This window comes from Oncorhynchus clarkii, chromosome 30 (assembly GCF_045791955.1).
Source record: "Oncorhynchus clarkii lewisi isolate Uvic-CL-2024 chromosome 30, UVic_Ocla_1.0, whole genome shotgun sequence".
In the NCBI taxonomy this organism is placed as follows: Eukaryota; Metazoa; Chordata; class Actinopteri; order Salmoniformes; family Salmonidae; genus Oncorhynchus; species Oncorhynchus clarkii.
In genome coordinates this window covers 332,414-358,803 of record NC_092176.1, presented here as the reverse complement: position 1 = coordinate 358,803, position 26,390 = coordinate 332,414, and the positions used below count along the sequence as shown (strand labels likewise).

At 42.4% G+C, this 26,390-nt stretch overlaps 1 protein-coding gene across 1 annotated transcript in view; it reads right to left on the bottom strand.

Annotated features, from left to right (window-relative positions):
* Positions 1–25,956, bottom strand: part of LOC139390249 (HERV-H LTR-associating protein 1) — an 84,799-nt gene extending 58,843 nt beyond the window's left edge. Inside the window, exons 1-6 of the mRNA XM_071137504.1 lie at positions 25,863–25,956; positions 25,127–25,189; positions 24,432–24,512; positions 23,101–23,184; positions 18,281–18,364; positions 4,387–4,470 (exon numbers count right to left, since the gene is read on the bottom strand). Of these exons, the coding sequence (XP_070993605.1) occupies positions 4,387–4,470; positions 18,281–18,364; positions 23,101–23,184; positions 24,432–24,512; positions 25,127–25,189; positions 25,863–25,956 (490 nt within the window). The remainder of the gene's footprint in view (positions 1–4,386; positions 4,471–18,280; positions 18,365–23,100; positions 23,185–24,431; positions 24,513–25,126; positions 25,190–25,862) is intronic.
* Between the last annotated feature and the right edge of the window lie 434 nt (positions 25,957–26,390).

Below are 26,390 nucleotides of genomic sequence, written 5' to 3'. Positions count from 1 at the left end.
CTTGTAAGGGGCTCCCCTAGCCTGGACATGCACAATATGGAGGCATCCAGGTTTTGCAATGCGCCCCCATGGTGGCGCCATCACTGGCTGACCACCTCAACCCCACGCACGTGTTACTAACACCGCCAGAGCCTCCCTCCCTGGAGAGATGGAAAGCTTTTCTGCCTCCATTTTTCAGAATACTCAGCCCAGTAAATCAGAGCACTCAACGCGACCTCTTAATTGATGGCTTATCAGGCGTCGGACACCCTAAATCCAGATGCTTGGGATTAGATTTGTATGATTACATACCTAAATCTCTGCACCTCCCATAATGCCATCCAAGGCTGTGGTCATACTATGAGCCTGGCGGTGGTGGGAGAGAGTTCACTTTGGTTAAGCTTGTATAGGTTGACAGACAAAGAAAAAGTGGACCTCCTGGATGCCCATGTCACACCCAAGGAGTTGTTTGGGTCCTCTGTTACCGCCATGTTGCAAAATTGTGACATGCATATGAAAGAAGGCAAAGCCTTTAACTCCTTCCTGCCCCACAGTCACAGGCCCCGTGACAGCCCGTTGTTTCCTGCAACTATCTGATCCAGCCCCACAGCTGGGAGGGTGCATCAAGCTGGCTTTTGTTGGACTAAAACCCCTGAACATGCATCAGGCTGCCAATACCCTCCAGGTTAGACCCTCAAACCAAAGAAAACCTTTAGGTAAACAGTTCTTTACTGCAGCTCCCCTAAGGGGAGCAAGAGGGTTCGGCAACCTAGGGTGAAGTCCTGGCGGTAGAGGAGGAGAACGTGCAAAAGCCTACATCTCACTACTACTCTCCCTCTCTCGGGTTTAACATAAGCAAACCCTCTCTGTGTCACGGGGTAGTAGGGAGGCACATCTGAGGGAAAAAAATATTCCCTGTGCAGCAGCTCACTTTTGTGTACTTGCTTACACAGGAAAATGGAGGAGCTGCACTTTACCGCCAAGTGTCCTCCTCCTCTAGACTCCCCCCTTGGCGCCTTTTCAGGTTCCAGCCAAGGGTGGAAGTCAACATGTCCGCTTTCCCTCCGGTCTCATCGGACAAACAGAGCAGGATGGCAGATTGCCAGTTGCCATTTATCATGGTCCTCTTCCTATGCCGTGCAGCATTTGATTCAAAACTGTCTATCGCGCTAACACAGTAGAACACCACCCGACGGTGCAATCACTCTATGTGAGCATCTCTATGTGAGCATGGCAGGGAAATAAACGTGAAAATACTTCCCATTGCTCTCATGGAGTGCATCCCCGCAGCCTCCTGTTCCCAGGGGAACAGGCTTTATTGGCTCACTATGAAACTTCCTTAGCCCACTTGTTTTTTTGTTTTTTTCCAGCAGGCCAATGGCAACTCAGCTTAATTGTCAGAGAACCCTCTCTATCGAGCTAGAGAACAGTCAGTATTCATACTTTCCTGTTCAAAGTAAAAAAGGGGGTGGGGAATCAAATCAAATTTTATTTGTCACATGCACTAGGTGTAGACCTTACAGTGATATGCTTACTTACAAGCATACTTGAAATGCTTACTTTACAAGCCCTTAACCAACAATGCAGTTTTAAGAAGAAAAAAAAGTAAGATATAAGAATGACACATAATTAAAGAGCAGCAGTAAATAACAATAGCGGGGCTATATACAGGGGGTACCGGCACAGAGTCAATGTCGAGGTAATTGAGGTAATTATGCATATGTAGGTAGAGTTATTAAAGTGGCTATGTATAGATAATAAGAGTGTAGCAGCAGATGGGGGGAGGGGGCAATGCAAATAGTCTGGGTAGCCATTTGATGAGCTTTTCAGGAGTGTTATGGCTTGGGGGTATAAGCTGTTTAGAAGGCTCTGGGACCTAGACTTGGCACTCCGGTACCACTTGCCATGCGGTAGCAGAGAGAACAGTCTATGACTGGCGTGGCTGGAGGCTTTGACAATTTTAGGGGCCTTCCTCTGACTCCGCCTGGTGCAGAGGTCCTGGATGGCATGAAGCTTGGCCCTGGAGATGTACTGGGCCGTACGCACTACCCTCTGTAGTGCCTTACGGAGGGAGGCCAAGCAGTTACCATACCAGGCAGTGATGCAACCCATCAGGATGCTCTCAGTGGTGCAGCTGTAAAACCATTTGAGGATCTGAGGACCATGCCAAATCTTTTCAGTTTCCTGAGGGGAAATTGGTTTTGTCGTTCCCTCTTTACCTCTCGACTGTCTTGGTGTGCTTGGACAATGTCAGTTTGTTGGTGATGTGAACGCAAAGGAACTTGAAGCTCTCAACTTTCTCCCCTAGTGCCCAGTTGATGAGAATGGGGGTGTTCTCGGTCATCCTTTTTCCTGTAGTCCACAATCATCTCCTTTGTCTTGATCACGTTGAGTGAGAGGTTGTTGTCCTTGCACCACACGGTCAGGTCTCTGACCGCCTCCCTATAGGCTGTCTCATCGTTGTCGGTGATCAGGCCTACCACTGTTGTGTCATCAGCAAACTTAATGATGGTGTTGGAGTCATGCCTGGCTGTGCAGTCATGAGTTGACTGGGAGTACAGGAGGGGACTGGGCATGCACCCCTGAGGGGCCCCCGTGTTGAGGATCAGAGTGGCATAATTCAGAACATGGGCTGTTCTTACAGTATTACAACATTTATGCAGCAGCATACAATACATTTTTGGACTCACCTTGTTGTGCTCACTTGAACAGGAAGGTGGTGCAACGGGCCTTGTGGGCACATTTTGTCATCAAAATTTGTTGTCAAAGTCTGGCATTCTCTGGATTTATGGTGCTTTCAAGACAACTGGGAACTCTGAAAATAACAAGGTTGAATCTTTGTCTTGTTATCACTGATGTCTGAGATTTCCCAGTTCCGAGTTTCCAGTTGTTTTAAAAGCGGCAGAAGTCATGCTGGATTAACATGGCCAAAGTATTCAAACTTTTCTGGCCCATTGTGTTGAATGTTTATCCTGATTTTATCCTGATCCTTGGAATCAGGATTATCCTGATCCTTGGAAAAGAGACCCTGAAAACCAGACTTGGACCACAAATCCACTTCACTGAATAGCAGGCTAGTGATTGCTTTGCAATGCTTGTAGTTAGCCAATGATTTTGCGATTTCCAACTTGTTATGTAATGTTTATATCCAATGGCCAATGAGCACCGATAGGTTTTATCTACAATTCCTCTTCATATTACAAGGATTGAAAAGGATTTGCCAGTCGAATGTCGATGTGATTCATGATGATGACTGCTTGTCCAGCTTGCTAGCTAAGATTTTGAAAGGATGATGATGACATGATCAATCCAATCAAAGCTAAAATGATTTTACTTCATTTTATCTCTGGCCAATGATCATGAGCCTTCTTTGATGGGCACGTCTAATGTAACTCTATTGCAGCACCCAAGGGGCTTGAATTTTCGAGCACTCCCCATAGATTTTGCTGTGACATAGTTTGTCCATGAGTGAAAGAACACTGAGACAATCAAGGCGCAACTAGAGAACATTACCAACCCCTACGCTTGTATTTTCCGCTGGCTGCCTCACCACCACAGAAAGCAATGAGCTAGAAAGCTGCATTTTGGAGCTGACAAAAAAGAGACCATGTTTCTATGCAGCTTTATTAACTTATTAAACTTATTAACTTCACTTATTAAAATTGTAATTGTTTGCAAAATGATATGTGACACGTATTAATGCCAAAATAACATTCAAAACCAGCAACAACAAAAAATAAGCAGGTGAAGCTTGCCTAGAAGGAGGGTAGGGGGAAATGTATACATCGTCAAATGTATTTCTTAGTTAGTTTGGCTGTATCACAAACGGCCGTGATTGGTTGCAATTTCAGTTTAATCCACCAGAAAAGAGATAATAAATAATCCAACAAATATTGTGGTTGAACTCAAATAGATAAGAAAACAAAATCCTTAATAAATTCAAATAGAAAACAACAAGAATTACCAGAGGGTGGGACGACTGACTCTTGTAAAGAGGAAGTGGGTCACTTAATTTGCCACTCTGTCTGTCTGTCTCTGGCAGACCTTGCGTGATTGGTCCTTCCTGTTAGTGATCCACTTCCAGCTCCCCAGTGGCGCAGCAGTCTAAGGCACTGGATCTCGGTGCAAGAGGCATCACTACAGACCCTGGTTCAATTCCAGGCTGTATCACAACTGTATCACGAACAATTGGGCCAGTGTCGTTGTGTTTGGCCGGGGTAGGCCGTCATTGTAAATAAGAATTAGTTCTTAACTGGCTTGCCTAGTTAAATTAAGGTTTAATAAAAAAATACCATTGTTATACATCTCACCCATTATTAGAGAACCGGGGTTACGAAAGTAACCTTGAGTTTTTATATAGCAATTTTTTTTGATCCAATGACAGTAAAATCTTCTCGCAATCCTTACCTGATAATATGGAGCTAGATTTGAATAGCTCTTGTAGATAGCTTGTGGAATTTCCCATAACATCCAACAATATGGCAGTGAAGTCTGATGGGAGACAAAAAGAAAACACAAAGATAATCTTGACATGTTTTATTTGTTTGTTTATCTACTGGTATTATTGCCTCAACAATGATGGTATTAAAGCAAAGCAAAGAACATCTTTAGAAACTGTTCATACTTAATATTGTCATTCCACTGGAACCTCTAGTGCCAAAAAAAAAAGCTACCAACACTAAAACAACTTTAAAACATGGAAGCTGACTGTTTTCAGGTTGCAAAAAAATAAATATATACTACTAAACAACCACACTTGCATACTGTGAATTCCAAATGCATTTCAATGGCCATAGACTTGAATGGTAAACGTTTGGACTGTAACTAGGCTGTCATTGTATATAAGAATGTGTTATTAACTGACTTGCCTAGTTAAATAAAGGTTAAATAAAATGTTTAAAAGTCTCCAACATTTTCAAAATAATGGCACATTTTGAAAATGTGTCTATGTTCCTAAACCCCTCTGACTTGTTGTTGGACTGTCTGTCAAAGTGTGCACCTCTCTAACTCAGGGAGAATGAGGTAGAGTTAGAGCTACATCACAGGGTTATACAGCCCCCCACTCACTGCAGCACTAGATAGAAGTTTGTGCAAATCTACGGAAAAAATATAGACGTTATATAGAAGTCAAATTGATTGAGATATATTTTCTGTGATTTGGGTCGCGGGTTCACAGTTTGTACTTTTTCTGAGATATCTGCCAAGCAAGGAGGAAACATACAACAATACATGCTAGAGGGGGCTCCTCATAAACACAACACACCAGCAGTTTTCAAAATATCATACATCACACTTTAGCACATCACCAACACAACACACCTTTTACTACTAGACCTCAGTAGTAGTTTATTTAATTTCTCTCTTTCAATGCTCTGGAAACCAAACAGAAAATGCTGTGCTCTAAAGATGGCATCGTAGCCAGACAAATAAATAGAAGGCAATTGTCGATCTGATCAGAAACACTGTGCTCAGAACCTTTATCACCTAAATGATGTCGCTGGTGTATTTTGTTTGAATGTTGGAATATATTGCGCAATAGGCTATACGTTTTTTACGAGGCACGAGTCCATCCAGATTCGAGTCCCGTGTGCGAAACAACACACATAACGAGCTCGAGAAATGTATACTAAAGCAAAGGTTCACCCACATTTTAGATACGAAAATATCCTCCTCCCTTTCTTACAACCATATAGATATAATTTTTTTTGTGGATGGATATCCAAATAAAATAATATAATTCCAATCTCTCTTTTGTCTTTAAAACTTTCACATAGCCTATTCCATGATATGGGGTAATCCAATGAGCAACACTGCATCTGTTGATTTCAGTGATCACCATTCATCACGCATGCTATATATAATCAATACACGACTTTCAAGGAGTCGGGTATTTGATGCAAACAGTGTCTTCGAACAGTATTCAGACCAGTTGACTTTTCCCCAATTGTTTTAGGTTACAACCTTATTCTAAATTTGGTTAAATTGTTTTTTCCCCTCATCAATCTATACACAATACCCCATAATGACAAAGCAAAAACAGGTTTTTAGAAATGTTTGAGAATGTATTTTTAAAAAACTATCACATTTACATAAGTATTCAGACTCTTTACTCAGTATTTTGTTGAAGCACCTTTGGCAGTAATTGCAGACTTGAGTCTGGGTATGATGGGACAAGCTTGGAACACCTTTATTTGGGAAGTTTATCCCATTCTTCTCTGCAGATCCTCTCAAGCTCTGTCAGGTTGGATGGGGAGCGTTGCTGCACAGCTATTTTCAGGACTCTCCAGAGATGTTCGATCAGGTTTTTGTCCGGGCTCTTGCTGGGCCACTCAAGGATATTCAGAGACCGAAGCCACTCCTGCGTTGTCTTGGTTGTGTGCTTAGGGTCATTGTCCTGTAGGAAGGTGAACCTTTGACCCAGTCTAAGGTGCTGAGCACTCTGCAGCATGTTTTCATCAAGGATCTCTCTATAGTTTGCTTCATTCATCTTTGCCCCGATCCTGACTGGTCTCCCAGTACCTGCCTCTGAAAAACACCCCCACAGCATGATGCTGCCACCACCATGCTTCACCATAGGGATGGTGCCAGATTTCCTCCAGGCGTGACGGTTGGCATTCAGGCCTAAGAGTTGAATTTTGGTTTTGTCATGACTCTCTCTCTCTCCTTGGTGAGGATCAAAGGTGCCAGATCAGCTCAGCACAGGGCTGACAGATAGCCAGACCTGACAGATAGCCAGACCCCCCCCCCCTCCTCTCCCACCAGAGAGGAATGGGGGAGTTGGGCCGGTTTTATGACTTAACACCGGTCATAAACTTTGTCTCTCTTGCCCTGCAGTATTAAACAAAGGAATGTGCTGTGTGTAGAGAGAGTCTCTTGCCTAAGAACTCTAAGATTGGATAAAGGAATATTAGTTTTGAAATCCAAACATTTGGAATGGTTGGTGGGGATCCAAACAGTAATCATGCCATATCATTGATTATTTTGTGATTTCATTAAGGATGGTATAACAAGATAACTAGGATGTGTACACTTTCAGAGTTAGTTATCAGGATTGCATATAAATCTTGTATAAAATAAATTATTAAGTATAAGAATACTTTTGTGAATATAGAAATGTGATTTTAACCTAAATGAGATATTGGCTGTTCATATAAACCTAGGCCCAGTCAGTCACCACGCCCACGTGAGCACAGACATTGTGTCAACACGGCGGAACGCCCTCCAATGCCAGAGTGCTTAACAGGACTCGCTGAGAATTTAAATGCAAACCAGAGAACGTGAGGACGTGGTCCACACGTTGAAGACCAGAAAATGGTAAGACCCTCTGAAACTCTCGACAAGTGTAGAAGGTGAAGACTAGACCAAAACATGCACCGTCTGCAGCTCTGTATGTAAAGTAGTCTAGAACAATTGACCAAAGATGGGAGGGAAGAACAGATCCCTCTCACCACCATGTGGTACACCTCTGATGTATTCATTCTAATGAACACTCCAAAACAAAGAAGCATACAACTAAGGACATTGTGACCTCTGGTGGACAACCAGAGACTCACATCGAACTACTCGCCATAGACGGATCGAGTGGTTTCAACAGAGCGACGGCAGAGTGATACATCGACGCGTAAATATGTTAGCAGTCATAGCAGTCATCACATTAATGATAGTCACGTCACGACATATTGGTGCCCCGTGCAAGGAATCTAAGATGGAATGAGGCCTTCATGTTGAATTCAGCCGATATGAAATTGAGGTCATACACCCAGATTACTTTATACACCATTAGAGCTGTAGGCAGGAATAGTTGTTGTTGGGTAGAGGTTGTCTCCGGTGTTGTTTCTCCGACATAATCAGTGTCATACTGTCATACTGTATGAGCCAGCCAATGTAGGTATTCGGAGGAATAGACTAGTTGGGCCAAACGTAGTACTATTTCTGTCTCTCGCTTTTCAGAAGCGGGGAGACTCGGTCATTATTAATTTCTTGAGCGAGGACATATGGGCCAGCTTGAATTTGAATAGATATGTTAGCTTGTCCGAAGCAACTAATTATGTCTTGCGTTTCAGTAGCATTGGTAGAAAACGGTATATTTCTATCTTACATCGCAAAAAATAACTCCGAAAGGGTTTGAAAGTGAGACGTCACGAGTAAACCCATTCCCTTGTCGAAGGGGGACCCCTTTGCTTGGAAGAGATTCTGGTTCAAGTGGGACTAGGTTGCACTAGATGCTAAGTTAAAAAAGGAAGAGCAGACATTTTTCCTTTGTTTAAGGTGAAATCCCACGCCGTGCGGGAATCCCGTTTGACCTCAGCTTTCTGGGATCAGTGACCATTGCGCGACAAAAGTTCCACCTCCTCGGCACTCCCATTTTCGATTAGTGACCCCTACAAGTAAAAAAATAAATTATAATTCCATTGAGGCCCAAAGTTTTCTCACATTTGTAACAAGTGGTTACATGTGGCTTCAGCCCTCAGGGATAAGTGGTGAAGGTATACTCACATTTGAACTACTGGTTACACTTATGATATCCAGACAATCTCAACTGATTTGATATTGTTGTCACATTCAATTCAACAAGGTAGTTCAATTGCCTTCCGACCCTTTTCAGGTGGATCATTTGGATAAGATCCAAATTGATTTGTTTCCACCAATGTGACAGTTGAACCTTTTCCACATTAACCTAGTTACAGCAATGCTTCAAGTTATGTCAAGTTTAATACTGTCACAAATGTTGTTGTAAGAATCGGACCAAGGCGCAGTATGCGTAGAGTTCCACATGTTTAATTAATGAAACTCACCAAAACAATACAGAACAAACTAAACGTGAAGTCAAATGCAGTGCTCACAGGCAACTACACACAAACAAGATCCCACAACAAACAGGTGGGAAAAGGCTGCCTAAATATGATCCCCAATCAGAGACAACGATAGACAGCTGCCTCTGATTGGGAACAATACCAGGTCAACATAGAAATAACAAAACTAGAATGCCCACCCTAGTCACACCCCAACCTAACCAAAAATAGAGAATAAAGGATTTCTAAGGTCAGGGCGTGACAAATACCCAGATAGCCTATACAGGTATGATTGATCATTAACATTGATTAACCTCTCTGCTAGCGTCCCACCTCGACAACAGCCAGTGAAATTGCAGGGCGCCAAATTCAAAACAACAGAAATCTCATAATTAAAATTCCTCAAACATACAAGTATTTTACACCATTTTAAATTTATTGTAAATCCAACCACAGTGTCCAATTTCAAATAGGCTTTACGGCGAAAGCTCACCAAACGATTATGTTAGGTCAGCACCTAGTCACAGAAAACCATACAGCCATTTTCCAGCCAAGGCTAGGGCTCACAAAAGTCAGAAATAGCGATTAAATTAATCACTAACCTTTGATGATCTTCATCAGATGGCAATCACATGTTACACAATGTGTGTTATGTTCAAATGCATTGTCTCAAACAAACATCCGGTGAAAGTGCAGAGAGCCACATCAAATAACAGAAATACTCATCATAAACATTGATAAAAGATACAAGTGTGAAACATACGAGTACAGATTAACTTCTCCTTAATGCAGCCACTGTGTCAGATTTCAAAAAGGCTTTACGGCGAAAGCACACTTTGCGATTATGTTAGGTCAGCTCCTAGCCACAGAAACCCATACAGTCATTTTCCAACCAAGGAGAGTGTCACAAAAGTCAGAAATAGCATTAGAATTAATCACTTACCTTTGATGATCTTCATCTGGTTGCATTCCCAGGTCTCCATGTTAGACAACAAATGTTCATTTTGTTCGATAAAGTTCATCTTTATGTCCAAATACCTGCGCGCTCTCAACACCAAGACAAAACGTTTTAAAAAGTACAATAAAAGATAGTAGAAACATGTCAAACGATGTTTAAAATCAATCCTCAATTTGTGTTTGTCATAAATAATAAATACTATTTCAACCCGACAAAAGCTTCATCAATGGAAAAGGTAAACAAGAAATGCGCACTCCCGATCACGTGCTTGGTTCATGTCTGGAAATGTCCACTGTCCTCTCATTGAAAACAGTGTATCTCCCTCATTTTTCAGAGTAAAAGCCTGAAACGATGCCTAAAGACTGGTCACATGTTGAGGAAGCCATAGCGATTGTGAACTGGGTCCTAAGTATTTGTATGTTGGATAGGCTTTCAATGGAAAAACAGCCTTTCAAAATAATAGTACTTTCTGGTTGGATTTTCCTCTGGTTTTTGCCTGCCATATCAGTTCTGTTATTCTCACAGACATTATTTTAACAGTTTTGGAAACTTTAGAGTGTTTTCTATCCAAATCAAATACATTATTATATGCATATCCTAGCTTATGGGCCTGAGTAGCAGGCAGTTTAATTTGGGCACACTTTTCATCCGGAGGTGAAAATACCACCCCCTGCCCAAGACAGGTTAATCAATTAAATTAGCTTTTGCAAATTCATTCACAACAAGTCCCACATTACTTATCCAGTATTGATGTTTCATTAACGTATTTAAATAGATTCAAATCGTTTTTGCAGCTCCACACCAACTCAAAACCCACATTTTGAAAAAGGAATATATATATATATATACAGCATATTTAATCATGTGCTGTATCAGAGTGTATCAGAGTGGGTTGAAAACATTCTGCTAGTCGAGGAACTGCGTTTGAAAACTGAACAATTAAGGTAATTGCAAATACTTATGATGTTGAACGAGCACAAACTCTTCAACTAAATATTTTTTCTACAGCAACAACTCGATTTAGCCAAAACTAAATACAATGAAGTACAAGCAAAACTAGATAAATCTTTTGAGTTATCTACAAACAACTTGATAACATGCATGCAGTTTTGATGAATATTACTCAAACCAATAATGTTCTAGTCGTAATGCTGCAGACCAAAGCGATCAGTTAATGAACACAATGACTAAGTTGGATGACAAATCAGCAGAACTCATTGAAGTCGCTGACCAAATGAGTGATGAGAGAACTCAGGTGATGAAGATGGAAATATTGATTTCTCAGCAGGAGGAAATCTCATCACTGAATCTCTCGCTCCGGTACGAAGCACACGCAACACTCACGTGTCTAAAATCAGTATTCTAAGCACCCATGCAGCAGAATACCACACTTAGGTACCATCTGGAGGAATTTGAGAACAGTCACCTGCTACAGAGTGACTACCCAACCAAGCAACCGGAGCTCGGGACACAAAGGAGTGAAGAAGGTTTCAGACTTTGCATCTCTCGGGTGTCCCTCAGTCTTCTCCTCTTGGCCATTTGGCACAGAGTAATATGACACCTCCTCGCCAACAAAGCTAAACCTTGGCTTCTCCTCTTGGCCTTTCGGACCCAATTTCCCCAAAGGATGAAGCCAACCCTTTCCACCTGCTGGGAACGGGACGCCTTGACAAACTCGTCAAAACCTTCCGCCCCTTTGATCCCATTCCAGGTAAGCCAACAACACTGAGACGTTCCTAGCAGACATAGAGGACGCCTTGGATGGCTACCCAAATGCTACGGGTTCTGACAGGCTTTATCTGCTGAAGCGAATAAATAGACGAAGACGAGGTTCATTCGTCTACAACAGCAACACGTGCAAAACGACTACGCTAAACTTGCCACAGCTTTGAAAATAGAATGTGAGTCGCAGAACCACTGAAAACACGACAGGTCACTGGTTAACACTGTCAAACAAGCTCAGAATGAACACCCACGAGCTTACTATCATAGGCTTCGTTCAGCTTACTTTGGCCAACTCACTGAAACAGCAATGAAAGAGCTGATACCATTCAAAATAATGCTTCTGTCGAACATGTAACCCAACTTTATTGCCTTCTTGGTCCCTACAGCCCATGTTGGCTTGCCAATCTTACATCTCTGAGAGCTTGCAAGCTCAGCTTTTGAAGCATCAAAAGTATGCGAAGCTAAGAGCCCTGACATCTCGGTTTTGATGTTTTACCAGGAGCACTCACTCCAATTAGAGGGGGCATTATCAGGTATTAGAGTGTTGGCAACAATGGTTTCTACCACGAAACCACGAGACCAATACCCACTGCGGTCGAAATAACTGTAAAGTACGTCACTATCGAAACAACTACCGCTGCAATCGACCTAATCGCTTGACACAGAGTGTCAGAGCACAAGGCTAACAAAGGGTTCAAGGACAATCATAACATAGCCATATGTTCTCGAGACGTTCTACTACGTGATGTACTAAAGCTAGTAAAATGTGAAAAGTCAGTAGGGAAAAAGATAAGTCAGTAGGACTAGACGTGGAATTGCAAGACAACAGGTCCGCCGGAATTAACACCCATAGCAAGGACGTTAACTTCTTGGTGACAGAGGGCAGTATTTTCACGTCCGGATGAAATGCATGCCCAAATTCAACTGCCTGCTACTCATCCCTAGAGCATAATATATGCATATTGTTAGTAGATTTGGATAGAAAACACTCTGAAGTTTCTAAAACTGTTTGAATCATGTCTGTGAGTATAACATAACTTATTTAGCAGGCGAAACCCTGAGGACAAACTAGATCACTCTCTTTTCAATGGGATTTCATTGGGAATCCAGATTTCTAAGGGACCTGCAGTTCCCATCGCTTCCACTGGATGTCATCAGTCTTCTGAAATTGGTTGAGGTTATTCCTTTGTGTAATGAAGAAGTACGGCCATCTTGAACGAGGGTCACTTGAAGTGTACTGTTAGATAGAGGCGCATGACCAGAAAGCATGCTACAGTTTGTTTTCTTTCTGTATTGAACACAGATCATCTCGTCTTCAATTTTATCGATTATTTACGTTAAAAAATACCTAAAGTTGTATTACAAAAGTAGTTTGAAATGTTTTGGCAAAGTTTACAGGTAACTTTTGAGATATTTTGTAGTCACATTGCACAAGTTGGAACTGGTGTTTTTCTGGATCTAAATGGATATTTTGGATATATATCAACGGAATAAATCGAACAAAAGGACCATTTGTGATGTTTATGGGACATATTGGAGTGCCAATAAAAGGAGCTCATCATAGGTAAGGCATGAATTATATTTTTATTTCTGCTTTTCGCGCTGCAGGCGCGAGGTGCTATCCTCAGATAGTAGCATCGTTTGCTTTCGGCGAAAAGCCTTTTTGAAATCTGACATGTTGGCTGGATCCACAACAAGTGTACCTTTCATTAAATCACACATGCAAGACCCTTAAATCACTCAAGACCCTATCCAGGGCCCGCTCGATCAAGAAACAAATCCACAGGATTTGTCTATAGACTCTGATAAAAAGGTTGCAAGAAAAATATCAAAAACTTTGTAAGAGCCAATTCCACTCAAAACCCGATAAGTCGATCTGTTTTCACCATGAACAGAAATGACACATCACGTTGTTACGAACATCCACTCCACTTTGTCGGGAATATGACCACTAAACACAACTCAGAGGCCATACCTGGAAACAGTCCTGGAGGACTGCTTAACCTGTCATGCACTAATTTATTCAAGCACAACAATATCGCTCATCTCTCAAACGTTGTTTAATGATCTCAAAAGGGCTTTGAAGCTGGCTAAACGTTGGTTAAAAACGGAACGATGTTACACCACACTTCGAGGTTTAACTCAGACTACCTCGCCTCTCACATTGAGACTCATGCTGAAACTACACTTCCAGGACGTATCGCTTGTTCACCCTGTGTATGTTACCAGCCTCGAATCGGAACACCTGCTACTCGGAGCAGACTTGATGGATCGTTTACTCCCACTGATTGATTGGAAAACCAACCAAGTATGGTCACTGTGCCATCTCCAATGACCATACTGTCTTCTCCTAACGCTAGCTAAAACACAGTCATCCACGAGGGGTATCTGTCGAAAGCACCCCTTGGGAAAAAGACGTTTCAAAACCTCTTGGTGCAGAATCTGACCCAAGGATATATTACAATATCTCGACACATTCAATCAGCAAACCGGATTGACCATTCTTTTCACGATTTTGAGGCAGCATTCACTGTGAATGAGCAACTTTCCTCCTCCTTGGAGTCGTGCAATACTGTAGCTGAGATGAACTTCTCTTGTCCTTCGAACACTTCTGCAAGCACTGCGGCCGTCTCAGCAATAATAGCACCGGCGGGCAGAGTGTACTCTGCTTCCGATAACACATTTTCAGCTTTGTGGGGGACTGGTACCCTTTACAATGACACTAACGGGCGTCAGTTCCGCTACTGACCTGTTGACTCCAACTGGTGAAACGCTGTGCGATATCGCAGACAGATATCCTTCACTCAGTTCGCAGGTACTGGAGAGGTTGCCACACGTGGACGCTGTGGTGACTGACAGGCCTCGACAACCACTGAGCGTTTTGAAGCACAAACACCATGATATTTAGTTAAAAGGTTACAGCCAATCTAATAACAACGCAGCTGCTGACAACTCGTACTAATGGTCAGGCATAGCCTCCACTTCCTGGTTCACGGCCTTCCTTCGGGCCTCCGGAATCCGATATCGCCTCTTTCGTACCGTTTCCCGGGTACCGATGTGGTGTTCAATGAGGGTCATGCGGCCCGGCTTCTCGGAGAACACCGCCATGTTCCGATTGACGAGCTCCCAGAGCTCTTGCTTCTGGACCGGGTCTAGGTCCTCATTGCTCGGGACCACCACTGGTACCGTTGACATCCTGGGTCCCGACCATAACACGGCCAAGGCTGTCCTCTCGTGCCACATCTGAAACAGGTCCACGTGGTAAATCTGTTGGGGTTTCCGTCTCCCCGGTTGCCGTATGCGGTAATTAACAGGTACCCAACTTCTTGATCACCTCGTATGGCCCGTGCCATGTTGCCAGGAACTTACTTTTGGCCGTAGGGATTAAGAACAACACCCTGTCTCCCACTTGGAATTCTCGGGGCTGGGCTCCCCGATTGTAGACCTGGGCTTGGGCTTCTCCATGTTTCCTCACGACTGGCCATAAGGCTGTCATCTGCTCCCTCATCTGCTCCCTCACGTGCCCTACCACGCTGCGAAATGGGGTCAGTTGGGCTTGCCACACCTCCTTGGCGAGGTCCAGTAGGCTGCGTGGCCTCCTCCCGCAGAGGAGTTCGAAAGGGGAAAACCCAGTGGAGGACTGGGGTACTCGGATTGAGAACATTAGGTGGGGATGTAGCTGGTCCCAGTTCTTCCTGTCCTGCTCGATGACCTTCCGCAGCATTTGTTTGAGCATTTTATTGAAGCGCTCGACGAGCCCATCCATCTGCGGGTAAAAGATGGAGGTCCGGATCTGCTTGAGCTGCAGTGGAGCAGAAAACTCTTTCATTAGGTGGGACATAAACTCAGCACCTTGGTCTGTCAGGATCTCGTTCGGGATGTCCACCCGGCTAAAAAGGTGGAAAATCTCCCGGGCGATTCCCTTGGATACCGCCGCTCGTAGGGGAATGGCCTCGGGATACCGGGTGGCATAATCTACTATCACCAGGATGCACCGGTGTCCTCGTGCTGTTTTTACCAGGGGTCCCACTATATCAATGGCGATGCCTTCAAAGGGCACCCCGATGATTGGTAGGGGGACCAGTGGGTTTCGGAAGTGTGCTTTCGGGCTGTTAGTTGACACTCAGGGCAGCTGCGACAGTAGTCTTCCAGGGCCCTCCTCATCCCGGCCAGTGGAACCGGGCGGAGATTCGTTCTTCTCCATTCCCAGGTGTACCCACAACAGGTGGGTGTGGGCCAGCTGAAGAACGTTTCCCACGTACCATTGGGGCAGCAACAATACCTCTCGAAGTTCCCCCTGTTGGCGCGACACCTGATACAAAAGGTTATTCTTGATTTGGAAATGGGGGTATCGCCAGTCACTCACCCCCAGAAGTAGCTGTCCATCCACCGCTATCACTTGGGCTGCGGCGGCTTTCAAGTTTGGATCCTCCCACTGGGGCGTCCCAAATTGTCCCCTCAGTTGGCCTCCAGCGGGTGTCTCGACTGGCCCCTCGAAAGAGAGTATGGGGAGGCTGGGCTCCTCTTCCAGTGGTTCTCCAGGGGGGTCGGGTTCTGGCGCCCCCTCTGACTCTGGACCCGTAGATACAGGTTGGTTGACCGGTTGCTTCTGGGTCGTCCCCGCTTCCTTCTTTCAGCCGGCTCGTTACTTTTTCTTCAACTCATGCCACCATAGGGCCGCAGAAAATTCCATCCCACTAGGAGAGGTACCGGCAACTCTGGTACTGCACCCATCTGGCAGCTCCCTTGTGGCATCATGATGTTGGTCCATACGGTTGGATACCGCTTTGTGTCACCTTGAACACAGGAAATGGACATCTCCCTACCCCTTTCGGACTCCTGGTTCAGCAGGCTCGTGGTTAAGAGCGTAACCATTCTTCCGGAGTCTAATATCGCTTCCGTTTCATGTCTGTCAACCTTCAAAGGGACCATGGGTGCAGTTGATTCGTGGTGCACCCAACAGGAGGTGACATAGTTCACAGCGTGACCCACCTCGCCTCCGGGGCTAGCTGATGGCATTGACTCCTCGAGCCGGGCAATTCCAGGCAATGTGCCCCCGGGCGCCTCACTCGGTTCGGGGTACACAGCGGTGGGGCTGTCCTTCCGTCCCCTCAAACGGGTCGCCGACTCATCCCGACTCCCACTCAGCAGGGCCCGATGTGTCTCCACTGCTTCCAGGAGGCCCTCTAAGGTCTAGGGCATGCATAGACTCTCTGCCGTCTTCATGTCGTGGGGTAGCGCACGTAAGAAGCGACCACTTTGTCGAGGATGGAGAGGGTGGATACGTCGGTTAGGAGCCATGCCCTGGTGACGCGCAGTAGGTCGCTCATCTGGGCTCGGGGTGGATGCGTCGGCTACGAACCTCCAGTCGTGGAACAGTTGAGCCCGATGGGCCGTAGAGCCTGAGTATCACCCGTTTGAGTTCGTCGTAGTTAGCCGCATGTTCGTCGTTCAGGTCCCAATACGGGGCCAGCAGACTTGCCCACTTCAGTGCTGTCCGTTCAAACGTACAGAGATATGTTTCATTGTCTTCCGTTAGCTTGATTAAAAACTGGTTCGGATGTGATTCAGGAAACGCTCCTCGTTGCAGCTTCCTGATTTCCTCAACGAGGCAGACGTTTTGTAGTTGCTGTTCCTCCAGTGTTCGTTCCTGAACCTCCTGTTGTGCTTGTTAGGCCCGGACAAACTGAGCTATCAACTCGTCCATGCTGGTGCTGTGTAAACGTCTCACCCTGATCTAACCACGTTATCAGACTTACCCGCATTCTCCACCAATTGTGGCAGACCAGGGGGTTTGGTCAAGTCGTTTATACAGATCAGACACTGACAAAGTAGGATTAGCTCGGTTTCAATGGTGTTTATTTAAATAATAAATCAAAAAGAAAAGGATAGGTCTCCCCCATGAGACCCTCTCCGGGATACCGTCTTCTGGGCTCCGGGTCTTGCTGTATCCTGTCGGGGACAAAAACTCAACTCCCTCCTGTTACCTCTGCAACCGTCCCCAACTATACGGGAGTCCTTTCTTCCCCCACTCTCCCTTCTGGTAGCTTTATGGGACTCGCACAGCTGGTGAAAAATCAGCCCTTGATTACTCACCAACTACCTATCAGCCCCAATTAGTCCTGCCCGGAGAGCCTGTCAATACCTGGCAAGTCCAGCAGATGGAGCTATCTGTAAATGTATACTCCGTCTGTCACCAGGTCTCAACGAGTCTCCCCCTGGTGATACTGTAGAATACAGTCCAATTAGATGATTAAGGTGTGGTAACTATATCTTTTGTTTATCTTTTGTTTACGCATGACAGGGTCTAGGGTTTACCGAGAATGGTGTGAAAAACAAAAAAACAGTCCTGTGGACGAAAACAGCTTATTGATGAGAGTCATAAACAGGGTCACAAACAGATAGCAGTAGTGTGCAGAACAGCATCTTGGAATGCACATCTCGTTGGTCCTTGTCACAGATGGGCTATCAACTAAAATCAAGAAGGAGTGGCTCCAGTGGGCACGCGACCATCAACACTGGACATGTGAGGAGTGGAAAAACATTGCCTGGTCCGACGAATCCCAATTCCTGTTGTGTCATGATGGCATAGTCAGGATTTGGCGTAAGCAGCATGAGTCTATGGCCCCATCCTGCCTTGTGTCAACAGTACAGGCTGGTGGGGGTGGCGTATTGGTGCGGGGAATGTTTTCTGGCGCACGTTAGGTCCCTTGATACTAATTGAGCAACATTTTCATGCCCCTAAAAATTAATTAGGGGTTAAGGCAGGTTTTAGACATGGCAATATAAGACATTTCATAACGAAAAAACAGATCCTGTGTCTCACCTGTTAAGTCGTTTGTCTCGTTTGTTACACAATAGCAATACCTTCTTGGAAACATGTTGTCCGCGATACTTCTGAAATTAGAAACTACAAAACAAACTAATAAGAAATGAAAAAGGAACCCTTAGAGAAACAGTTCAGTGTCCATTAAATTTGATTTTACTGATTAAATACTGTACCAACATGCTATCTTTAGCAGACAGTACTTACAGATGTAGGATCTTAATTATATCACCCTGTTGCAGGAGAACATTTGAGGTTTAAAAAGGCTTCTGAAGTTTCTAATTTCCACTTTGAAATTTCAGACTTGATTTCCCCTTATAAAAAATGTATCAACCCCAACAAAAATGTCCATTAGTTATAATTGAAAACAGAAAGAAAAATGCTACACACTGCTGCTCATGCTCCCAGGTGATATTTATTTACAACGTTTGGACTGTTAGATCTTCCTCAGGGATCCATATCCCAGGTGGGGGTGGAAGGTCCTATATAAATAGGGGCAGTACTCAGTGATATCACCTCCTGAAACAGGAGGTAAAAAATGTATAACATAGTTTCACAATATTAACATTTAATGTATCAAAATATATGATCATACACAGGGAATATGATCCAGAAAGATTCCCTTTGAAGGGGGGTAAATGCAAGTAATTTACCCACCCCCGCACAATACAAAGATTTCAGATCAAGGGCCTGATTACTTGCATGTCCACCAATGTTATTTGCATGTTGAAATATCCTTGATGTCTGTCTTACATAGGGAAAATACATAGAAGCTTTAAGACACAAATCAGTGAGCACCGCAGAAATATACAGACAAAAATCCAGTTGCTGCTCATTTTGTACAAGCTGGACATCTTATTAGTTCTCTGAGAGACATTGGAATAGAAATGGTCAAGATTTTTTTATTTAACAATTGGACGACGCTGGGCAAATTGTGCACCACAATGGCAGATGTGATACAGCCAGATATGATGCAGCCTGGATTTGAACCAGGGACTGTAGTCCCTCAGTGCCTTAGACTGCTGCACCACCCGGGAGCCCAAAGATGCCCCGCTTGGGAGGGGACATTGAGAGGACATTTCTTCAAAGGGAATCTTTGTGGATCCATAGGCTCAACACACTGTCTCCTTTTGGCCTTAACAAGGAGTTTGACTTGAAACCGTTTATTATAGTTTCAATATGTCTAAATTGTGTATTTTTTTAATCCTAATTGAATATTGTATGTGTATGTATATTACTGTAAATATTGATCACATTTCCTGTGTATGATCATATATTTTGATACATTGATTGTTAATATTGTGAAACTACGTTATAAATGTTTTACCTCCTGTTTCAGGAAGTGATGTCACTGAGTACTGCCCCTATATATAGGACCTTCCACCCCCAGCTGGGATATGGATGCCTGATGATGACCTAAGGGTCGAAACGTTATTGTAAATAAATATCACCTGGGAGCATGAGCAGCAGTGTGCGGCATTTTCCTTTCTGTTTTTCATGAGCTTTCCTACAACTCCAGCACCTGTGGAAAGTACCTGGATGTGCATATGTTCTTCAGCTTTTGTACATTAATTATAATCCAGATAATAATTCACATTTTCCTGCTGTAGCAAACTGGCTAAAACTAAGATCCTACACCTACAGTGCCTTGCGAAAGTATTCGGCCCCCTTGAACTTTGCGACCTTTTGCCACATTTCAGGCTTCAAACATAAAGATATAAAACTGTATTTTTTTGTGAAGAATCAACAACAAGTGGGACACAATCATTAAGTGGAACGACATTTATTGGATATTTCAAACTTTTTTAACAAATCAAAAACTGAAAAATTGGGCGTGCAAAATTATTCAGCCCCTTTACTTTCAGTGCAGCAAACTCTCTCCAGAAGTTCAGTGAGGATCTCTGAATGATCCAATGTTGACCTAAATGACTAATGATGACAAATACAATCCACCTGTGTGTAATCAAGTCTCCGTATAAATGCACCTGCACTGTGATAGTCTCAGAGGTCCGTTAAAAGCGCAGAGAGCATCATGAAGAACAAGGAACACACCAGGCAGGTCCGAGATACTGTTGTTAAGAAGTTTAAAGCCGGATTTGGATACAAAAGATTTCCCAAGCTTTAAACATCCCAAGGAGCACTGTGCAAGCGATAATATTGAAATGGAAGGAGTATCAGACCACTGCAAATCTACCAAGACCTGGCCGTCCCTCTAAACTTTCAGCTCATACAAGGAGAAGACTGATCAGAGATGCAGCCAAGAGGCCCATGATCACTCTGGATGAACTGCAGAGATCTACAGCTGAGGTGGGAGACTCTGTCCATAGGACAACAATCAGTCGTATATTGCACAAATCTGGCCTTTATGGAAGAGTGGCAAGAAGAAAGCCATTTCTTAAAGATATCCATAAAAAGTGTCGTTTAAAGTTTGCCAAAAGCCACCTGGGAGACACACCAAACATGTGGAAGAAGGTGCTCTGGTCAGATGAAACCAAAACTGAACATTTTGGCAACAATGCAAAACGTTATGTTTGGCGTAAAAGCAACACAGCTGAACACACCATCCCCACTGTCAAACATGGTGGTGGCAGCATCATGGTTTGGGCCTGCTTTTCTTCAGCAGGGACAGGGAAGATGGTTAAAATTGATGGGAAGATGGATGGAGCGAAATACAGGACCATTCTGGAAGAAAACCTGATGGAGTCTGCAAAAGACCTGAGACTGGGACGGAGATTTGTCTTCCAACAAGACAATGATCCAAAACATAAAGCAAAGTCTACAATGGAATGGTTCAAAAATAAACATATCCAGGTGTTAGAATGGCCAAGTCAAAGTCCAGACCTGAATCCAATCGAGAATCTGTGGAAAGAACTGAAAACTGCTGTTCACAAATGCTCTCCATCCAACCTCACTGAGCTCGAGCTGTTTTGCAAGGAGGAATGGGAAAAAATTTCAGTCTCTCGATGTGCAAAACTGATAGAGACATACCCCAAGCGACTTACAGCTGTAATCGCAGCAAAAGGTGGCGCTACAAAGTATTAACTTAAGGGGGCTGAATAATTTTGCACGCCCAATTTTTCAGTTTTTGATTTGTTAAAAAAGTTTGAAATATCCAATAAATGTCGTTCCACTTCATGATTGTGTCCCACTTATTGTTGATTCTTCACAAAAAAATACAGTTTTATATCTTTATGTTTGAAGCCTGAAATGTGGCAAAAGGTCGCAAAGTTCAAGGGGGCCGAATACTTTCGCAAGGCACTGTATATATGTGTTAGTAATAAGTTTGTGCTACAGGATGATTTTTTCCCCCTTTTAAATACGTTTTATATCATCAGCTTAATCTGAGGCGATGGGGTTCAAATACTTAAAAAATCGATTCAAATACTTTATCTCTGTCTGGTTGAGCTTGCCTGGCTTAAAAACATATAGAGAAGTGGAAAAAACTACAAACGCTTTGACTTGATTTTTAGTATTTGAAACCCAGGTCTGTGTTCTACTACAGCTATCATTTAGCATTACTTACTATATTTTATTAAATTAAAGATGAATATTGTGTTATTCAATAGACTATAGTTGACATGATGTGCTAAGTTAATTAGGCAAACATGATACTGATCGACAGTATGTCGAATCATGACAAGGTCTTAATGAAATTGACAGTGATGATACAGAGCAGTGTTTTCCAAACTATGGGTCAGAACCCACTAGCAGGTTGCGGCAAGGTGTCTAGATGGGTCACGGGATGACATATCTTGTCCATTTTACAAATAATTTGATTATTATACAGTCAATTCCATACAAATTGGCCAGAAGCTCGTACGCAAATCTTCATAAGGTTAGTTAGGGGGAAATTATTATTATTATTATTATTATTTTTTTTTTTTACATTCGCTTACACACTGAAAGTGGTACTTGAGGCACACTCAGTGAACTCATTAATTCATGCACCTAATCTTCAGACCAAGTCTGCAAAACTGTAAGCACATTATCTGCTTTACACTCAGTTTGCAATTGTAAAACACACTTTTTGCAAAACACAAAAACAAAAACATTGTACACATCATTTAAAACTAACAGGTCTTGTGTTTGGAAAACACTGCATGTACATGTGAGTGTTATGACAAAAGACACAAGATAGTAGTGTATTACATTTGTCACATGTGTGTGTAGTTGGCGTGTATAAGAGCTAATCATTTGATGGTTTGTGTGTAGTGTTTTGATGCAAAAACACAATTTTGAGAAGAGTTTAAATGGTTTTTAATTACGTGTTTGGTTTTGCAAGAGATGTGTGACGTTTTGCATGTTGTGTGTGTGTTTTGGGGTTTTGTGTGTAGATTCTAGAGAAAATGAGCCATAGTTTCAGAAATCATGTGTAAGCAATTGTCAAAAACTGTAATCAATGTTTAACTCATATAATTTTTTTTATGTATGATTTTTCACAGCGCAATCCTTACGGTGAGTCACGAAGCAAAACGTTTGATAACGCCTGCTGTAGAGTACAACAGTAAGTTCATTTTTCAGGCAATTACTATTAAGAACTACAAGAGTGAACTTTGACCATAAGAGCTGGCCAGTAAGAAGAGCTATGTACAGTCAGTGTAACAAATCAGATTAGAATCCATCACCTTAGCACGCGGGCGCACACACACAGCTGTTCTACCTATCTAAGGGCAAGCCATTCACAACATGCCTGGCAAGGAGACTGCAGCAACCAACATGCACTTGCAATATAAAACCCTAACAGACACATCAGAGCTACAGGTGGGGGAGATGGATAATGGTTACTGGTTGTTGAAGTCATAAATGATGTGGTTGTTTACTGTTATAGACCAGTAGAGTGAGCTTGTGAAGAGCCAGGGAGCTGTGTGAGGTCACACTCAACAAAGAGAAGAGCTGACTTGAGCCTAGAGTGGGAGAGACAAATCGATAAAGATTAAAGGGGAAGTTCCGTATTTTACAACTTCATGTTAGATGCTTCATCACCCTGAAAGTAGTCTTTAAGGGCAGCTGAGCTAAAAAAAAAAAACTTCTCTGGTTGAAAATGGCCTATGTTGCATCAATATTAGTCAGAAACATTGATTCTATTGTAAGAATTTTTTTTTTTAAACTACAAATGCATCCAACAAAGCTTGATGTAGCCATGCTAGAAATATGGGACCAAAAACCTTTGAATACTTTATTTATAATAATCTTTAGGTGTATCAATAATTTGGACCCCTACCTTTTTGAGAAAAAAAGTGTTTGAATTATTTATTTTGATAAAGTCATTATTGCTCATCTTTATCAAGGGTGTCAATAATTTCGGACCCCACTATAACAAACATAACACACCCACAAGACACATATTTCATTTTTCTTAATGAGCAGCAGAAAAGCCCAGGAAAAATCAGTGAGTTCAGCTGCCCTTAAAAAACATTGCATGGTTTCCCTTATCACTTCCATTGATTGTTAGCTAGCTGTGGCTAAAGTTAGTTGAAGTTTATCATATATGCATAGTCACCATAACTATGCACTCATGTACATACTACCTCAATTGGGCCGACCAACCACTGCTCCCACCCACACATTGGCTAACCGGGCTATCTGCATTGTGTCCCACCACCCGCCAACCCCTCTTTTACGCTACTGCTACTCTCTGTTCATCATATATGCATAGTCACTTTAACCATATCTACATGTACATACTACCTCAATCAGCCCGACTATATAGCCTGTCTTTTTATTTGTTTGTTTTTATTTCTTTACCTACCTATTGTTCACCTAATGCCTTTTTTGCACTATTGGTTAGAGCCTGTAAGTAAGCATTTCACCATAAGGTCTACTACACCTGTTGTATTCGGCGCAAGTGACAAGTACACTTTGATTTGATTTGAAGTTGCTGTTTAAAGAAAAACAAAACATTGATTACAGTTTCTCTTGGCCCATAGACTACTTTCAGGGTGAGGAATGTTGTAACTTCTTGTAAAAGAAACACTAATGAAACGCTGCTCTTCATAAACTAATCTTGGTTTTATTTAAGTTAACCGGAGCCGTAAAAATCTTTGAGGTGGAATCTTCCAGACTCCTACTGAGGTGTGTAGGCTGCATGTTCACAGTTGAAATTACATCATTTTTAACTGCTTTAAAAATGAATTGCATTTTGGTGACTTACCTAATTGTGTTGAATGAATTAACGTATTGACCAAGGGAGTGAGATCTATGGAAGTTGGATCAATATACTCTGCCGGGATTTCTGGGAAGGCAGGAAGAACAATATTGTTAATGTGAGTAGATACAGTTTACTTATGAAACTCCAATATGGCAATGCCCAAAATGTATCACAGATTAAACTGTATTGCATGTTCATTGCTTTTCTGAAGCAAAACAAGACCAAATGTCTTTAAAGTAAACCACTTTATAAGTATGTAATAGTAGTGAAAAATCAACCAATATGTGAACCCTAAAAAAAAGTCTGACCAATAATTTTAACTTTACTGTTTTAAAATTGTTCCAGAGATCAACTATTTCGGTGATGCTTTTTTAAAATTGTACATCATTATGGTGTCATATTATTGTCATAATGTCACTGACTTTCCTAGTTAAATTAAGGTTAAATAAAAGCATTTAAGAAAATAAATGTGGGTGTGTAACAAATGTCATGTCATAACAACTACCATAGCTGTTTCTGATGCATAGCAAATAAGCCATGTCACTTGACATTCAGTGATACAAGATGTCATGACATCTTATGACATTTGTTTTGTCATGTTTATAACAATATTAAGATGAACAGTTCAAATAATTTGTATTTTATTTAGTATACACATCAGAACATGATGGAGGCTTGTTTTTGGAAGTGCACGGTACCTGTCGATGCTAGAAGATCCCTCTTATATATTTCCTCCTGGTTGCCATGTCTTTGAGCTGCATGTACATGATATGCAAAGTAAAATCTGATCATTACATCACCGAGCTGTCTGTTTAAACTAATAGCACACACTTCGGACACCCATGCATACACCACAAGACATGCCACTAGAGGTCTCTTCACAGTCCCCAAGTCCAGAACAGGCTATGGGAGATGCACAGTACTACGTAGAGCCATGGCTACATATCAACATTATAGTTTTAACCATGTTTTGAGGCTATGCACTGTTAGTTTGTTTACATTTACTTTGTTTACAACATTGGAGTAAAACAAGCTTATATTTTGGGTTCTGATGGGGTACGACAGTTGCGATAAGCTCATGAGGCATTTCTAAGTTATATTCTTTAAGAATCAATTTGAACATATAATTAATTTACAAGTAAAAAATGTATGTAGTTACTGCAGATTGCCCCTTTTCATTTTCTCGCAATAAAAGTCTCATGTCAAAGTGAAATATAATCTTGAAATAATATTATCATCTTCATTTTCCATTCATAATTTACATGATTGACAATGACAACAGCAATGTTACAATATCTAACATGAAAAAATGACCTTACTGCTAAGAATACTGTAAACATGTTGAGTGGCAAGAATAACAAAACAACAAGGCCATCTAGATGGAATTCAAGGTATAGGATTAGAGTTCAGTTATACTTCTCTTCTATCACCTACCTATATGAAAGAAGACTAGGAGGAGCAGAATAGCTACACATGTCCTGAGACACAGCTTTGAGTGTTTCCTTGATGCCCAAAAGCCTGCCATCATATGTGAACACCCCACTACAAAAACACAAAACAAGACATGCTAGAGCTGCTTACAGGGCATCTCAACCTAAAGTTAAATGGCTTACCTCATCAAGGGTATATTGTTATGCAAAACCAACATTTTTCCATGTATCACAACATTATGATGTCACAGGAAGATTTTTTCCCCCTCCTCCCCATTGCAGTCAGTGATATTCAACTCTCATAAGAACGAGATAAAGCTCCATTTTGGGAAACAAAACAGATTATATAGCGATACAAAAAAGTAGTCAATGGTTATTTTTTACAACTGCTACAGATACTAAATAAACTAATCTCGTCCCCAGGCTCAATTCAACAGAGAGAGCGACAGCTGGTAGACATTATACATAAACCCCCAAAATATTTTTTCTCGCTACAAGAGTGTCAGTGACATTGGCTTAAGTGATGTAATGT